The sequence below is a fragment of the Apus apus genome, chromosome 1 (genome assembly GCF_020740795.1).
Source record: "Apus apus isolate bApuApu2 chromosome 1, bApuApu2.pri.cur, whole genome shotgun sequence".
Lineage (NCBI taxonomy): Eukaryota > Metazoa > Chordata > Aves > Apodiformes > Apodidae > Apus > Apus apus.
The window spans coordinates 193671772-193687223 of NC_067282.1; the positions used below are offsets into that span (position 1 = coordinate 193671772).

The 15452-nt window shown below is 36.8% G+C and overlaps 1 protein-coding gene across 6 annotated transcripts in view; it reads left to right on the forward strand.

The window, feature by feature from the left end:
- PHTF2 (putative homeodomain transcription factor 2) overlaps window positions 1-15452 on the forward strand; it is a 67965-nt gene that overhangs the window by 17565 nt on the left and 34948 nt on the right. For 5 of the 6 annotated variants that reach the window (XM_051637796.1, XM_051637843.1, XM_051637806.1 and 2 more), the window contains exons 3-4: window positions 10492-10548; window positions 14082-14151. In XM_051637796.1, the coding sequence (XP_051493756.1) occupies window positions 10492-10548; window positions 14082-14151 (127 nt within the window). The remainder of the gene's footprint in view (window positions 1-10491; window positions 10549-14081; window positions 14152-15452) is intronic. The other variant, XM_051637834.1, reaches the window with a different exon arrangement.

Below are 15452 nucleotides of genomic sequence, written 5' to 3' on the forward strand. Positions count from 1 at the left end.
TATTGATTGAATTTATATGACTTTCCTATATGATAAAATGAAAAAGATAACATTTCATTTTGGGGAGGTGATTTCAGATTAATGAATTGGTGTATGAATGTCCTAAAAAAGAACATGAAGAACTTCTGATGTTTATAGTCATACATAAAGAAGAAAAAGAAATGTGAGTAGGTGAAGACTGCCTAAGAAATATTGAACAGATAACTTGCTGCATGTGTTTGTTTTCAATTTTAATGTATTTTTTTGATGTACTTTTGATGTACTTATTTTATGTGTCTCTCTACCGAGTTGGAAAGGTCTGTTGGTTTCTAAAAAGTAAGGCGTTTTTATATTTCTTTTATGGAAAGCATTAAGCAATTGAGCTTTTCCAACCCTACTTCAGGCGAGTTTTTACTCATATGACTCATACCATTGTCTGAAGTTGAGCTCCTCACAGGAGGATGATTTAGTAATGTGTTTAACTGTTTAAAAGGTCAGCCCTATTATTATGTAAACTTGTTTTTTTTTTTTTTTGTTGTTGAAATAGATGCACTCTGCTTTTAGTGCATCGAGCTCTTGATTACTGTGGTAACAATAAAGTAATGAATTCTTAGTTATATTAAACTGGATGATAAGATTTCAGATAGTGTATTATACCAGCTTGTTATTTGAGATGTAGGGTTGCGTGGATGTAGCTTTACTGCTTCCTGTGATAGCCTGTGTTTCCCAGCTGGTAGGAATACTTTTGCAAGGCATGGAATCTGAATAGATTAATCCCTCTAGGTGCAGGTTGACTCTATAGAAAGCAAAAGAAATGAAACCACTGCTGTGCTCGTGGGTGGACTGGGGAGTGGAGTGTTACAATATTCGTGTGTCAGACAGGGTTTGTCTAGCTTGTTTTCAACACTTTCTGCAGCACTGGTTCTTGCAATAAAAGGGTGTGGCAGGGTTGTCTGCATTGCTCTCTGGGATGGTTCATTCCTTTAGTCCCAGACAGCTACCAAGCTAATATTCACATGTATGCACTTGGTTAGTTAATATCCTTAAGACCATATGTATTTACCAGAATACTGAACTTGCTTCAGGTCTGTAATGGAGGAATTTTATAGAGAAAACCATCATAATGGGTCCTCTGAAAAAAGTCTGACACCCTGCAATTATTTTAAACCATTTCAGTACCTTGCTGATCCTGGTACTTTATGTATACTTGAAGTATTGCTTCAGTAACAGTAACTGATGTTAAAAATAATTAAAATTGTTAATAATAAAAAATATGGCTTGAAACTTAAGCTTTTTGTGTTAATTTCTTATAATATTTTCAAGTTTTGCAGATAATTGCAGATGTGCAGTTTTGAGTCTGATTTCCAGTGGGGACTATACATGAATTTTCCTTAACAGCTTTTTGTTTTTCAATCCTCACAGAAGCCTTGCTTCCAAAATGGGGGACTTTATACAAATTTGATAATAATATTGCAGGAGAGAATTATGATGTTCCTTCTCTTGGGAATCATTGTAGGGGAAGGCAGAATGGAACTTAATGAATTGAACCTGAATGCTGCACCTGATTGCGTATCAGTTAACATTGCCAAAGCAGCTTTCTGATGTTTTGAGTGTCCCTTGGGAACCACTGCTAAAGGGCACAATAAAACAAATGAGATGTTTTCTCTCTAGTGGCTTTAAAGGGCAAAATTAGAGCTCTAATTGCATTGCTTTAAGATCTGTAATATTCTGTGGTTTACAGCTCATTAGTCCAAGATTATACTTGCCAAGTTAATAAAGGAGGAAATAAAAAATGATGTCAATCCCTGAAACCACCTGATTTTCTTCTTGGCACAGAATTCTTGTGATGCCTTGGTAACCCTGTTATCAAAACCAGTTTTTGCCAAATTGTTGGGTTGTATGGCTGTCTTACCTAAAACTTTGGATGCTGAAACTGCATCAGTTCTAAAAGGTCCACCTTCAACCGCCAAAACTTGGTAAGTGTTGGACCTGGCTATTTGTGAAAGCACCAAGGGGGAAAAAAAAAAAAAAAAAGATTATGATATTTAGAAGAGTCTCCTCATAGTGCTGGGATTGGGTACTCAGCTTGTCATCTGACCGAACAGTGAGGAATTCCTTCAACACCTTGTTTTGGTGTGACAAAACTCAAGTTTCTGAATCTTGTGCAGAAGATCACTCAAAAAATGGTGCTATGGCTGAACAAAGCACGCTTGCATTTTGCTGGCTGTTGGCTCCCATGCCTGCTTTGCCTTCCCACTGACTTTCATGCACTTATCTGGTGAATTTGGTCAGGGGTCTAACCCAGTTAAAACTAATACTGCAAATCTGTAAGGAACTGAAACTATCTAATGTAGGGGAGGTGGAGAGCAAAGAGCTGAAGTTCCTTTCTCTAGAGCAGGCTTCTCTGATTCTTGAATTATTTCATTATGTCTTGTGAAACTATAACCTATCCTGTTCTCCTCCTGGGTGATCTGAGATCTTTCAGCCACCCAGATGAACACACTGGCAGAAGGAAAGTGTGCTGTGGGAAATAGAAATGATAAGGGGTGTAAGGGGAGTGCTGTTTTAAAATCCCAGTTGTAATACTGGTAAAATTGCTGGATTTTCAGTGGTGTTCAGGGAATTATACCAAGTAATGAGGCTGTCGGACTGGTTTTCTTTTCACAGTTATGTCTTGAGACTGCTTTGTTTTGTGCAAGTACATAATTGGTAAAATAAAATAAAATAAAAAAAAGAGTAGTGAAGGTCTTAAATCCTTTATGCTTGAAGAGTAATGGGTGTGTTAGCAGTAGTGTAGCCAGTGGGTCAAACGCAGGGCTTATTCCCCTGTGTTCAGTTCATGTGAGACAGCATCTAGGGTGCTGGCTGTGTCCAGCTTTCAGTTGTCCAGTACAAGGAAAGCATTGGCATTCATTGGCAAGCCCAGTGTAGGGCCACCAAGGTTGTTATGGGGCTGAAGCCTATGATGTACATAGAGTCTGAGATATCTTGCTTTGGAAGCTATGCAGAGGATGGAGCTAGATTCTTCTCAGGGATTGCATGAGAGGCAGTAAACAAATTGAAATGTGGGAAATTCTGATTAGATATAAGGATAAAAATGTTTAACTTGAGATTAGCCAAGTATTGAGACAGGACTCCAGAGAGGCTGTGAAATGTCCCATCTTTGGAGATGTTTGAGTCACTACTGGAGAAGTCCTTGGGCATCCTGCTGTAACTGGACCTGCTTTGCATAGGAGTTTGGGTTATAGATGACTTCCAGAGGTTCCAACCTGTGCAATTCTGTGATGACTGTAGTTTGAAATTTGAAGATGAGTAAACATTATCATAAGGGATTGTGTTTAATTGCAATTAATGACAGAGGTGAAATCTCATTCAGGTTGTGCTGTATTTCAGGTTTTGCTGTATAGAATCATAGAATCCTTAAGGCTAGAAGAGACCTTCAAGATCATCGAGTCCAACCATAATCCAACTACCACAGCCACTAAACTATATCCTGAAGTGCCACATCTAAATGCTTCTTGAATACCTCCAGGGATGGCAACTCCAACACCGCCCTGGGCAGCTTGTTCCAATGCCTCAACACTCTTTCAGTAGAGAAATTTTTCCTAATATTCAACCTAAACCTTCCCTGGCACAACTTAAACCCATTTCTTCTCATTCTATCACTAGTTACTTGGGAGGAGAGACCAACACTGGCCTCTCTACAACCTCCCTTCAGGTAGTTGTAGAAAGCAGTAAGATCTCCCCTGAACTTTCTCTCTTCAGACTAAACAGCCTGAGTTCCCTCAGCCACTCCTCATACCACAGGCTCTCCAAATGCCTCACCAGCCTCCTTGCTCTTCTCTGGACAGGACCTCAATGTTTTTCTTATACTGTAGCACCTGGAATTGAACACAGTACTCAAGCTGTGGCCAGGGCCGAGTACAGGGGCAAGCCAAAGAAACAGTACCTGAAGTTACCCCTTGTGTCCAGTTCATATCACTAGGAAATGGCCTAGAGTAGGTGTTGGTTATTCCTGTACTCTCATTTAGTTTATAGTTAAATAGGGCTAACTGGTGTTACCAATAATTAATCTGTAAAGAATGATACAGAAAAACAATTAATACATAGTTCATAAATGTTTAGTTATGTATTATTGTACTCTGAAAAGATGGAATCTTTGAAATAAGCTTTGGTAAAATTATTATTCAGTGAAATGACTAAGTCCAGTGCTGTTGCAGTTATTGCCAGCATTTAAGCAGGTCATCAGTTCGCAATTCAAACAATTATCAGTTTTGAATTGCTTCTTTTTAATTTGGTTTCAGCTCTCTATTTGGGGCCGACCAGGGAGAAGGGAGGGGGAGTCCCAGCATCTTTTAGTAATCAGAGGTAAGAATTCAGCAGTGGAATCCAGAGCTCTGCCCCTTAGGATATACAGCATTAATCCCTTCATTGTCCTCCATTTGACTAAAAGTTACTAAACGCTTGGCAATTCGCAGGCAGAGTACAATTTCTCTCTGTAGTTTACTAGCTAAGTTTATCTTATGTTGTCTGGGCCACGTATGAACCATAACCAAAATTGAAAAAAAAAAAAAATCCACCACTTTTGAAAATTAAAAACATCCTGTAAAAGAAAAAATAATCCTAACAATAGAAATCTACTCTTAATAGAGGTAATTATACGACTAAGCTAGTAGATTATTGCCTTTGCTGCAATGGGTGTCTGTTTGTGTAAGAAATAAATAGTGTTTAAAATAACATTTAATAATCCTGTTCTGAGTTTTGAGAAAATGAGAAATGTTTTGTCTATTATCTGAAGCTGTCGATTTCAACATAAACTAATTATGAAGCATTTGAAAATATATTTAAAAATTAATAATACTGCATGAATAGATAATATTTATACATTGATATCTTAATAATAAAATTGATACCTAAAATCATGGAGGTTTTTGGAGAAGGCTAGACTGTAAAAGTTAATAAAGCATATTAGTGTATATGCTAACACTAAATATTTAATAAGGTGTTAAACTCTTAATTCCCTTGGTAGACAGTTCAAGGAAGCAACTTTTTTTTTTTTTTAACCAAGCTCTGTATCTTGTGTCCTCTGGATTTGTAACACTATTGTGATGTTGTTTGTAAAAGTGTTTAGAGGCTTTAAAAGAGCAAAAGTTAACTTGGAGGTTTCATTATTGGTAAACATTAAAGTTTTAAGATCCAGCAGGAAATACTATGTATTCTTAGGATTATAGTATTTGCTAGTCTGCTTGGTTGTAAATTATAAATGTCTCCTGAAATATTGATTGATTCCATTAGAATCGGAAGGCCTTGTGAGTATTGGGCTACAGGTTGATACCATCACTACATTAGCTTAAAGTGAATATCAGTGTCATTCACAAAGGTCAAATTCAGTCTTGATGCACATGTGTTTTGTTATGAGAAAGACACTGGGAGGAAATACCATGCAGGGCAGAATCCCTTTGCACTGGGCTTTATTTGAAGGAAAAATTAGCTGTGTTTCAATAGCTTAAGTTTTTACTCAGACTAATTGCTGTTGATGTTATAAAACCAAACTGTACAGGTGCCAAACTGATTTTTAGATATATGGAGAAATGTGATCAAATGCTTTCTGAGGTACTTGATTGGGAAGGAAGAAGTGCAATCACTTTAGGTAATTTCAAGAGGTACGCATATCTCTTAAAAACAGAAAACATTATGAGGAGTCTGCATTTAAAAAGGATCTCAAATTTATTTAATCTTTCAGTAAAGAGCCAGCTTTATCAGATGAGTTCAGTTTTGTCAAATGCGTAATTGTATAGTTTAATATTCCATGCCAAGTCACACACAAGTTAATAGCTTTTTTTTTCTGCAATGAATTACCTGTGAGAAAACATTCTTCAGAGTTTCTTACACTTAGTTAATTTAGGATGCTAAACCTCTACTTTTCTGTTCTGAAAAAAAGACTGTCAGAGTTTTCAGCCTTTGCATGTAATCCCTTATATGCTAAAATTTTAATAGCTGCTTGAAAAATAGTTGTTAATTCTGCAAATACATAAAGGAATAGAATTCCTTTCGTCATCTTTACTTGGTGTTTATTGAGACATGATGTCTTGAGGACTGAACTTTTTAGAGGTATCTGGTTTGGATAAACTGGATAGAATTTTGGCATTGAAGAAGCCTGGGATGCATGGCCTAATCTAAATATGTATAAAATAACATCTGGTAGCTTATATTTTTTATATCTTATATTTGTAACATTTTACTAACAAGTTCCCTGAAACAGGTTTGTGTTACTTTTGATGTTTGGTGATGAAAGTTACATTTTAGAATTATAAGTTAGGCTCATTATCTAACTTGAATTAAATAATTTTTAAAAGATCAAGGAAGATTTTTTGTTAATTTAGTTTCTACCAAATCTTAAATAAATGCTACAGAATACAAATTTCCATCTCCCCTTTGGTTAGATATTTTATAAATTAAATTAGAATAAATTTCTGTGATAGATTAAAATAGGGATGTTGTGTTGTATAGTTTGCTAAGAAACACCTTCTATTGCCAATTGAAGACTGGACTGATGAGTTGAAAATATTAGTAACAAGCTACTATACAAAGAGTCTTGCACTAAATCTTGAACAGACTTTAAAAGCATTAATTATTGCTACACACTTAAAAATGGGACAATTTTTGGACCTTTGGATTTTATACTTAAAATCTGCTTTTAAGTTTACTGTAGAACTTGCAACTATAATGGCTGAGATTCCAGGGAGAGTCGATGGGTTCAGGTACTTAATTTGATTGGGGCCTTCATGTTGGTCTGATAGCTCCAGGCACGGGAAGCTTGACATCTGCAGAGGAGCCCTGGGGCCAGTTGCCTATTCAGGGAAGGTTGTTTTGATCAAGTTTTCTGTATGTTTAAATTCTTCAGTTTAGAAGCATGAATGATCTTATCTCTAGAAGGCTATTCCTTCATTTTATTTGCCTTTAGAGCACAATTCACCAATGCTAGATGCTATGCTTCTTTTAAGTGTCCTGCAGGTATGCACAATTTTCAAGAACTGCATGAATATCTAAGAGCTAGAAGCTGCATGCAAACATTTGACATGAAACATAATTTGCAAATACTTGTAAATCAAACCGCTTTGAAGATAGAGTTGACTGGTGCTCTCAATAATTTAAAACTGGGAAGGTGTGTTAGTATTAACTTACATTCTTGAATTCATTCAGGAATGATGTTTTTGAATTTAATTAATACAGGTATCTAGCATCTCTGGTAATCATATGTTATAATTTATCTTGTCAATGAAAAAAACTCAGTGGAATCTGCAAAGTATGCTTCACCTTGTGTTTTTCTGATATAAGGTAGAGCAGATAAAAAAATAATAATGCCTATGTTTTTTACTTGGGTTGTTTCAGTAACCCTAGTTTTACCTATTTTTTTTTAAATGTGGGAAATTAAGTGTGTCAGTGTGCTAGTTTAATGCCTTTGTTTGCATGTGTTTCCTTCTGATACACTTGCAAGAGAAGTGCAGAGGCATGCTTATGAAGATGGAGAGAAGGGAAGTGGCTTATCAGGTCTAAATTTGCTGTGCTTAGCATGTACACCTGCTCCCCAAAATGCTTCTGAAACTTTCTTGAAACAGAAAGAGGTGAGATTAGGTTGATTAAAAAATAAAAACATTGTGAGAGATTGTGAAGATATTTGTTGTCTGTAATTATCCCTTTAACTCTTTTCACTTTGCAACAGTATGCCTTTGTTTAACAGCTCTGTGCTCAGACTTTAATAATTAAGGGTCATCAAAGGTGGTTGACATCTCCCTTAAAGTTGTTTTGGCTCTCTCATTTTACCTTCTGCTGGAAGAATTGTTTTATGGGGCAATGTTAAAAGAAAAATGTGAATGGCAAAATCCCGGCTTCTCATCTTTTTGTGGAGACAGAAGCTGCTACCTGGCCTTGAGGGTGAAGAAATGTTTGTAGGAAAATATAACCGAGTCAGATTTTGAATGTGAACTTCCTTGCCTCATATATCTTCTGGAATCCATGTTTCCCAGAATTCCTTTAACAAATGGTCAGTCATTTGTCTAAAAGAAGAAGGCTCTTTTATAGTCTCTTTCAACTCCACCAGTTTCAGCTATGAATGGAATCAGAAATACAGAGTTTGCTTTACAGCTTTATTGGCATGAAGCCTTCCTTCCGCATTTGTTTCTTGCATAATCGAGAGGGAGAATGACTTGCATCCCCTCTTCTGTCTATGTAGAAATAAATCTTTTTTGGAAATGAAGATATAATATTATGCAGCACAAAAAGTTCACCTGGGGCACGGTGAATTTCATTAAAAACAGCAAGGCCTGAAATTTCATTTAAAATGTATTTAGAGAGGAATTTGGAACTGCTAGATAGAAATGTCTGGGTGGAGAGGTTAGTCAAGATACTGACTTTCTGATTGCTGGCTGTTATCTAGGTGGAGTTAGCTCTTAAACTTCCTCTGGTTTAATTACTATAATTGTAGTAAGTGCTTAATTCTGCCCAGTACAGTGCCTGACTCCCTAATTATTTTCCAAAGTCTACTTTTTTTTTCCTGATAAGAGAGGCAAAGTATTTATAATTATTACAAAAAAGCCAATGTAATTTATCTTTTCCCCAGAGTTTTATGGTAGCAAACTATAGAAGTTGTTTGGGTGCTTAGCTCTAGGGAATGGGAAATACTATATACACTTGAGAGTGGGTAATTCAGTAATTCTGTAATTCAGTTCACTCTTCTGACTTTCAACTTTATATATGCTTTGGACTTTACTGATATAAATCAGAATGATTATTTTTTTTCCCCTGCTAGGCACAGATGCTTCAAGATTTGTTGCTTATGGTGGGTAGGTTTGCCTATTGGCTTCCCTAGATATCTTTTTTCATTTATGTTGGATACTTGGTTAAAATATCCCTTTTTAACCAAGAATTAATTACCTTTTTTTTTTTTAATTAATTAACAATTTCTAATGTAACACTGAAGACTGAAGTGTAAAAGATAACTCAGAACAGACTGTTCTGGTTTAAGGCATATGCACGTGTGCTCGAGCCTTTTATGTCTATTGGAGTTTGCAAACTGGAAGGAGAATTTATACTCTTGCAGTAAGATGGAGTTTAAGAAGGTTTGCTCCAGTGACGGGAGTTCCTCTTGCCTCTCTCTCTCTCAGGTGTCTGGACTAAGCTGCTTGTATCAGCTCTCTGCACAGTCAGTAAAGGGACTCTGGATCCTGGGAAGTGCATCAGTCTCTCCCTTGTTACCTAAAAGTGATCTTGCACTTAACTACTCATAGCTTGTGATATGAATCAAACTCCAGATCTCTAGCAGTGTGCGCACATGTGTGTGCATGTGCCTGGGTTGGGACTGCTGGGGAAGGAAAGATTTTTAAATTGACATAGTAAAGGAGATAATTATTGAACATTATCTGGAAATGCTATTTGCACAGAATTCAAAGGAATCTGATCATCTTTGATAGCTTCTCACAAAACTCAGTATATTGTCTCATATATGGACTTGTTCTTACATGTAAATTACCTGAAGCTTAAGGTTACCTTTCTTCAAAATATGACAGTTACAGACTGGCTTTCTTGTATTAACAAGTGCATAGTAATTTGTTAAATTAACTATAGTTACCTGTATTGATGGTTATTTAAAACAAAAGAATTAATCAAAACTGGTCTTAGCGCAGGATCAACCCTTACTCTTACTATGGTTCTGCTCTTACAAGTACACAAAGTTTTCCACAATGCTGTGGTGAGGTCAGAGCCTGGGAGAAAGCAACTTCTCTTTATTCCAATTTTTTATTGAAAAACTTGCTCACATTTAGACAAAACTAAGATATTTAAAAGATTATAATGAATAAATAGACTAGTGGCTTAATGAGAGTGAATAAATCTGGGAATAGGTCTCCTAGGAACATTATTTCATCAATGCTTCAATATGAAAAGTGCTGTTTCCTGATATTCCTTGAGTTTTGGTCTGTAATATAGTTGATTACCACCAGCCTGACCATATATTTTGTTGCTGTGCAATCTTAAGAGATAAGACAACGTAGCTGTAAAAGTGGGGGGAATGGGAAATATAGAGCAAGATGCTTTAAAAAATATTAAATTATTTGAAGTTTTGGGTCCAACTGGATGTCCATCGTATTTTCTCCAAAGTTAGTTGGAAGACTGTTGCACCTGTAGGTCTGCTTTCTGCCAGCATAGAGAATGGAACCTCAGCCTGAACTGGGAGGCAGTCTGGTGTTCCCAGTCCTCTGACTTGGGCGAGTCATGCGACGAGGCTGGGGCTGTCTGCTGGCCTCTCCCTTCTATCACAACTCCTTTACAGGTTAGATAGATCCAGTGCACCCAAGATGCAATGGAAAAGATAAAAGATTTCTGTGTAAACCAGTCTCCCCAAGGAAATAACCTGCTGGTTTTGTGCTTGTCTTGTTGAAGATAGATTTGTTTGTTTGTTTGTTTGATCAGTATCTTTTAAAACCTAATGTAGATTTGTGTCTGTGTTCTTTTTAGATTGGTGCATATGATCAACAAATATGGGAAAAATCAGTAGAGCAAAGAGAAATAAAGGTAATATATCAGCATTTCCATTTTTATTTATTTTTTTTTGCCTGTTATCAGCAGTGGTGACTGTGGTTGTTTGATGTAATTTACAATGTATGTGGTGGTATTTAATACTGGTAAAGTAAAACCAGACTTCTGGAGTGTAACCAGATGTAACTGGCATATTATGCTCTATTTTACATAATTAATAACTCTGCAGCACAAGTACTGCATGTTTCTGTATGTCAGGACTTTTTTTTCTTTTTAGTTACCTTAAGCCAGGGCTTAGTTGTTTTAGTACCTCTGTCTTTCACTTTTCTTTGTGATGAATTCTAATGTCAGTTATCTGAGCTCTCTTTACTTTCAGTTAGTTACCTTATACCTGCAGTTTACTTTTCCTCCTTTATGATGCTGTCATTGTTTTGTACAGTTTATTAGACTGGTGAGTACTTCAGGCTTTGTTTCTTGGAACAAGCAGTTTAACAGTGTTCTTTGCATTTTGGTTTAACTAACAGTGCCATCAGTGTCTGCCATACTGCTGAATGGTTTTGGTGAAAAATAAATCCTGTACGTAATGGTTTTATGGATTGTGTACTATGTTCATTAACATTTTCATGCAATTAACGTGTTTTTTTCCTTCAGATATTGCACACAAGAAGTATGCTATCACTGCATGAGTTTTAAGGCATTGTTAATTCTTAACATTAGCAAAATCTACATTGCTTCAGTTTCCCTGTGGGTTGTCTTTTTCTTTTCCTCCCCAGTACTTCAGTAGCTAAACAAAACAGTGCTGTGGGACTTGTGTGCATGACATGGAAGCTGTTACTGACCTGAGCTATAGAGCTCCCCGACTTCTGTACAAAATAAAATTCTACACACTTAAGTTAGAACTGATGGCATTTTAAGAAGTGCTTCTAAACCTGATGCCTGAATCGCTGCTATGCTGTAAAATCCCCGTCTCGCTGACCATCAAGTGAGTGGTGACCTCCTCCGGCGGCTGGCGAGCCCCCTCCGGGCCAAGAGCCCCCTCTGGCCCCGAGCCCCTTGCCCCCTGCCGCCGCCCCTGCTTTGCCCTCCCGAACAGAAGTTCTCGTCACTACTTTATAATGGGGCAAAATGTATTGCAAATAGTGTCTGGTGCTCATTTGAAATGCATCTTGCTTGGCTCAGGAGCCCGATAACTAGCAAAATAATGATGGTGCCTATTTGAGTTTGTGTTGGCTGAGTTTGGTGTGATAACAGAAACACTGAAACAGGCTACTCAATTCAAGTCTTGCACATTAGTGCTTTAATCTCAAAACTACTACAGTACTGATTATAAATGAACTTTGCTAAAAATCTAAAAAGAATACTATTTTTTAGTAGCAAATCTCTTTCCAATGCTATGAATTTATAATTGAGTTAGAACTATAATAGGAACTATTGAGATTAAAATTTGTGCAAAAGAATTTTTACAATAACAGCAACTATTTGTAATTATTTTAATTTAAACTTTATTTTTGCTGTTAGTTACCCAAAATGTGTTTGGTGGCATGTAGTAGTCATATGAACTAACTGGATGGACCTGAACAGCATGAAACACATGAGTATTTTTTGAATTAATTTTAGTTTGAAACACTACGGTTTTCTACATATTTAACAGATATTTGTGATGCATTAAGAGACTGGAGAAATCGCATCTTAATAAAGGAAATTATTTCACTGCATGTGGCAGAAAGTAGAACCAGTTCAGTGTAGCCCATGGACACTGAAAGTGTTTGGGATTTGACCAATGGAATTTTTAAAGAATGTGTCACCACTTCTTTTCCTATGAAAGATGCATCAAATTATACTATTGACTTTTTTTTTTTTCCCAGCATTCTTTCCTATAAATGTAAAAAGGACTTTTAGCCACAGTAGATTTTTTTTTTTCTCAGATTGTGCAGGTGTTTCCAGGGGGTTATTGATCTGAAGAAGCACATACGTCTGTATTTGAACTTCAAGAAAAAATTTGTGGCCTTATAAACAGTAATATATTTGAAAATTATTATATAATTCAGCATTTTATTTTTAAACTTTAGATGTTTTTAGGAAATAGAGTGGATAACTTCTGCAAGATTTCACAACGATCTGTAGCTAGTTCTAGAATTGTAAGAATTTCCAATTCTAATTATGGGCTTGTTTTCTCATTCCACACAAAACTACTGCAGTTTTAAGACTGCCATTCTGTAAAAATCTTGCACATTAAGTTCTTTGCAGTGCTTAAGTCTACAATACAACTGGTTTTCTCCATTTGTCATCCTCAGAGCACATTTTGTCCTACCCATGTTTTCAGTTCTATGTATTAATTTTGTTTCAAGCATACTCTCATTTTTCTGATAGACACATCAGGTGATGACTAATTAATTTGGATCAGTTTAATTTTTTAAAATTTTTACTTCAGCATGAAAACCAAATCCAGTTTAATTTAGATGTGAGAAATATTTTGTGCTGCACTCTCTTTGAGCTATTTGCTAGATATTGTTTTAATGAAGATTAATGCTATCAGATTTCGCTGATCTTTAATTGATAATTTCATTTCAATGCTTTAATCTGAATTTAATTTTTACATTTAAGTCATGTTTTTACATGTGGATGAAATAAGACAGTGGCATCCATCTACAGTTCACCAGTGAGTTTAACTGCTTTTTGAATGAAAACAGTCAAACCACTTCTATCATCATTCCATTTGTACATGAAATATTTTGTGAAATATTATACTTTACTCTGTATGACTTGTACATTGTGGAATCATTGTTGGCCAGTGTGACCGAGAACTTAATCTAAAGGTATCAGAATGAGCTCAGAGTTGTCTCTGAGGCTTCAGAGTACAGCATCACGTTTTATCATTACAGATGAACTTGAAAGTTTTGCAAGATAGTTTGGCCTTTCAGTGAAGTAAGATACTGTTTATAAAAGACATAATAAACTTCCCCCCCGCAGCTTTCCTTTTGTGTGGGGATTTCCCCTCTTTTTTTAACAGGCTAACCTAAATTCACTATTATGAAAAGTTCAGTATTTTTCTAGAATTTGGATTTCTGACAGTGGAACTTGCTGATTAGTGCATTACAAAATGGTTTGCTGTCTAGATTTTAAATTAAGGAGTTGCAATGCAAGCATTTTGTGAAGTTCAGCTGAACATCTAAGGAGAAAAGAGATTTGGGAAAGTAATTTGTTGCAAAAGTTCTGAAAACCTAATATAATTGTATTACTAATTCTTGCAACTGAGTGCATATGTTGTTTGCATCATCCCAAGCCATGGGAGATAAGTGCTCAGTGATTAACTGTATTTGAAAAATTACCTAACGGGTCAGTAATTGGCTGGGTTTTGTTTAGATTGCAAAGTGTGTAAAAGGGATTTATTGTGCCTTGTTCCTTGGAATGTTTATTTTATCATACTTTAAATCTGTGAAGTTGACATATTTGTCTGAATTTTCAATAACAGTATAGGTTAAATACAATTACTGACCGCACTGATAGTTATTCTTTGGTAATGTCTGTTGTCTGCATGAATGTATTTTGATAGTATTTGCCTATTGCAGGGTTTGAGAAACAAACCAAAGAAAACAGGACATGTGAAACCAGACCTCATAGATGTTGATCTTGTAAGAGGTAGGTCCTGAGCTAGAAAAAGCTGAATTACTCAGTGTAAAAACAATTGCCATCCTGTGTCTTATCAAGAGTGTGTAAGTAAGTATATTAAAAAAACCCCAGCCAGCCCCTGTAACTCCTCTCTAAAGATGACAGATAGGAAATTGTGTTAAAAGATGGACCTCTAGATCAAACTGAAGGATTAAAAACTTGATTTAGATTTAGTTTTATAGATTTAGATTTTTAAGAAGAAAAAAAAAAAGAACATGGATTGTAATGGACCAAGCTTTTGGAATTATTAGTTCAGAAATCTTATTGCAGTGCAGTCAGACTGCTTCCAAAGCAGACATCTAGAGGATAGGTCTTGTTGAAATTTCTGGAGAACAAAAATTGTATAGGCCTTGAATATTTCTTATCTGTTTTAAATAAAAAAAAACAAAACAAAAACAACAAAAGAAAGCCAGATGATATGAGACTGTTCAAAAAGTCCTTTTTTAGTCTTAATTTATTTTTGTCTATTTCATTCTGGGTGAAGGCTAGGGAAATATTGTATAGCATTTTTTTCCATGAGCCCAGCAGCCAGCACAGGCTCCTGAATCCATTCCAGGTGGTGCTCTGTGAACTCAGTCTGGAACTAACTGAAGCACCCTGCTGTGCTCTCAGGTACACTGGCACCCTGGCACCCAGGGCTGGCGCTTGGAGACCCACTCACCCCTTGCTCCCAGGCCCCTTCAGCAGATCTTTGCAAGCACTCACACCCAGGCTTGCTCAGGTTGCTGGCACCGTGGACACATGGCCTCCTGGTCTGAGTCCCAGTGCTGACACCCAGCCCCTGTACATGTGCATGGACACGGAATTGACTGTCCCTTGCTCAGGAGAGAGCTGAAGGGATGGTGCTGATCAGGTGCATGACATGGCCAGAAAAACAGTGTACTGAGTAGCAGCTCTTTACGTGTGACCAGTCCTTTTTATCCCCTTATCCCTAGATTTCCACACATTTGTTCCTCCCCAAATCACCTCAACCCTTCCTGTCTCCCACCCTTGGTTTCTTCCCTAAACTTCCCATAGAAAGTTCTGTGTAGTCTGAGCTTTTCCCAATGGCTCATGGTGATGGTTTCACATCTGGACAACAGGACTGATGGCTCTGCTGGGACAGCCCTGGGAGGGTCCTAATCAAGGTCTTCCTTCCTTGATTTGGATTCCCACCTGCCCTTGTCCCTCTGTCCTATTTGGGCTTGTGGAGATGGGCTCTCAGTGGGCTGATGGCTACAGTGATGGTTTTGACAGAACCCTGGCAAGGTATTATTTGGGCTCCCCCACCT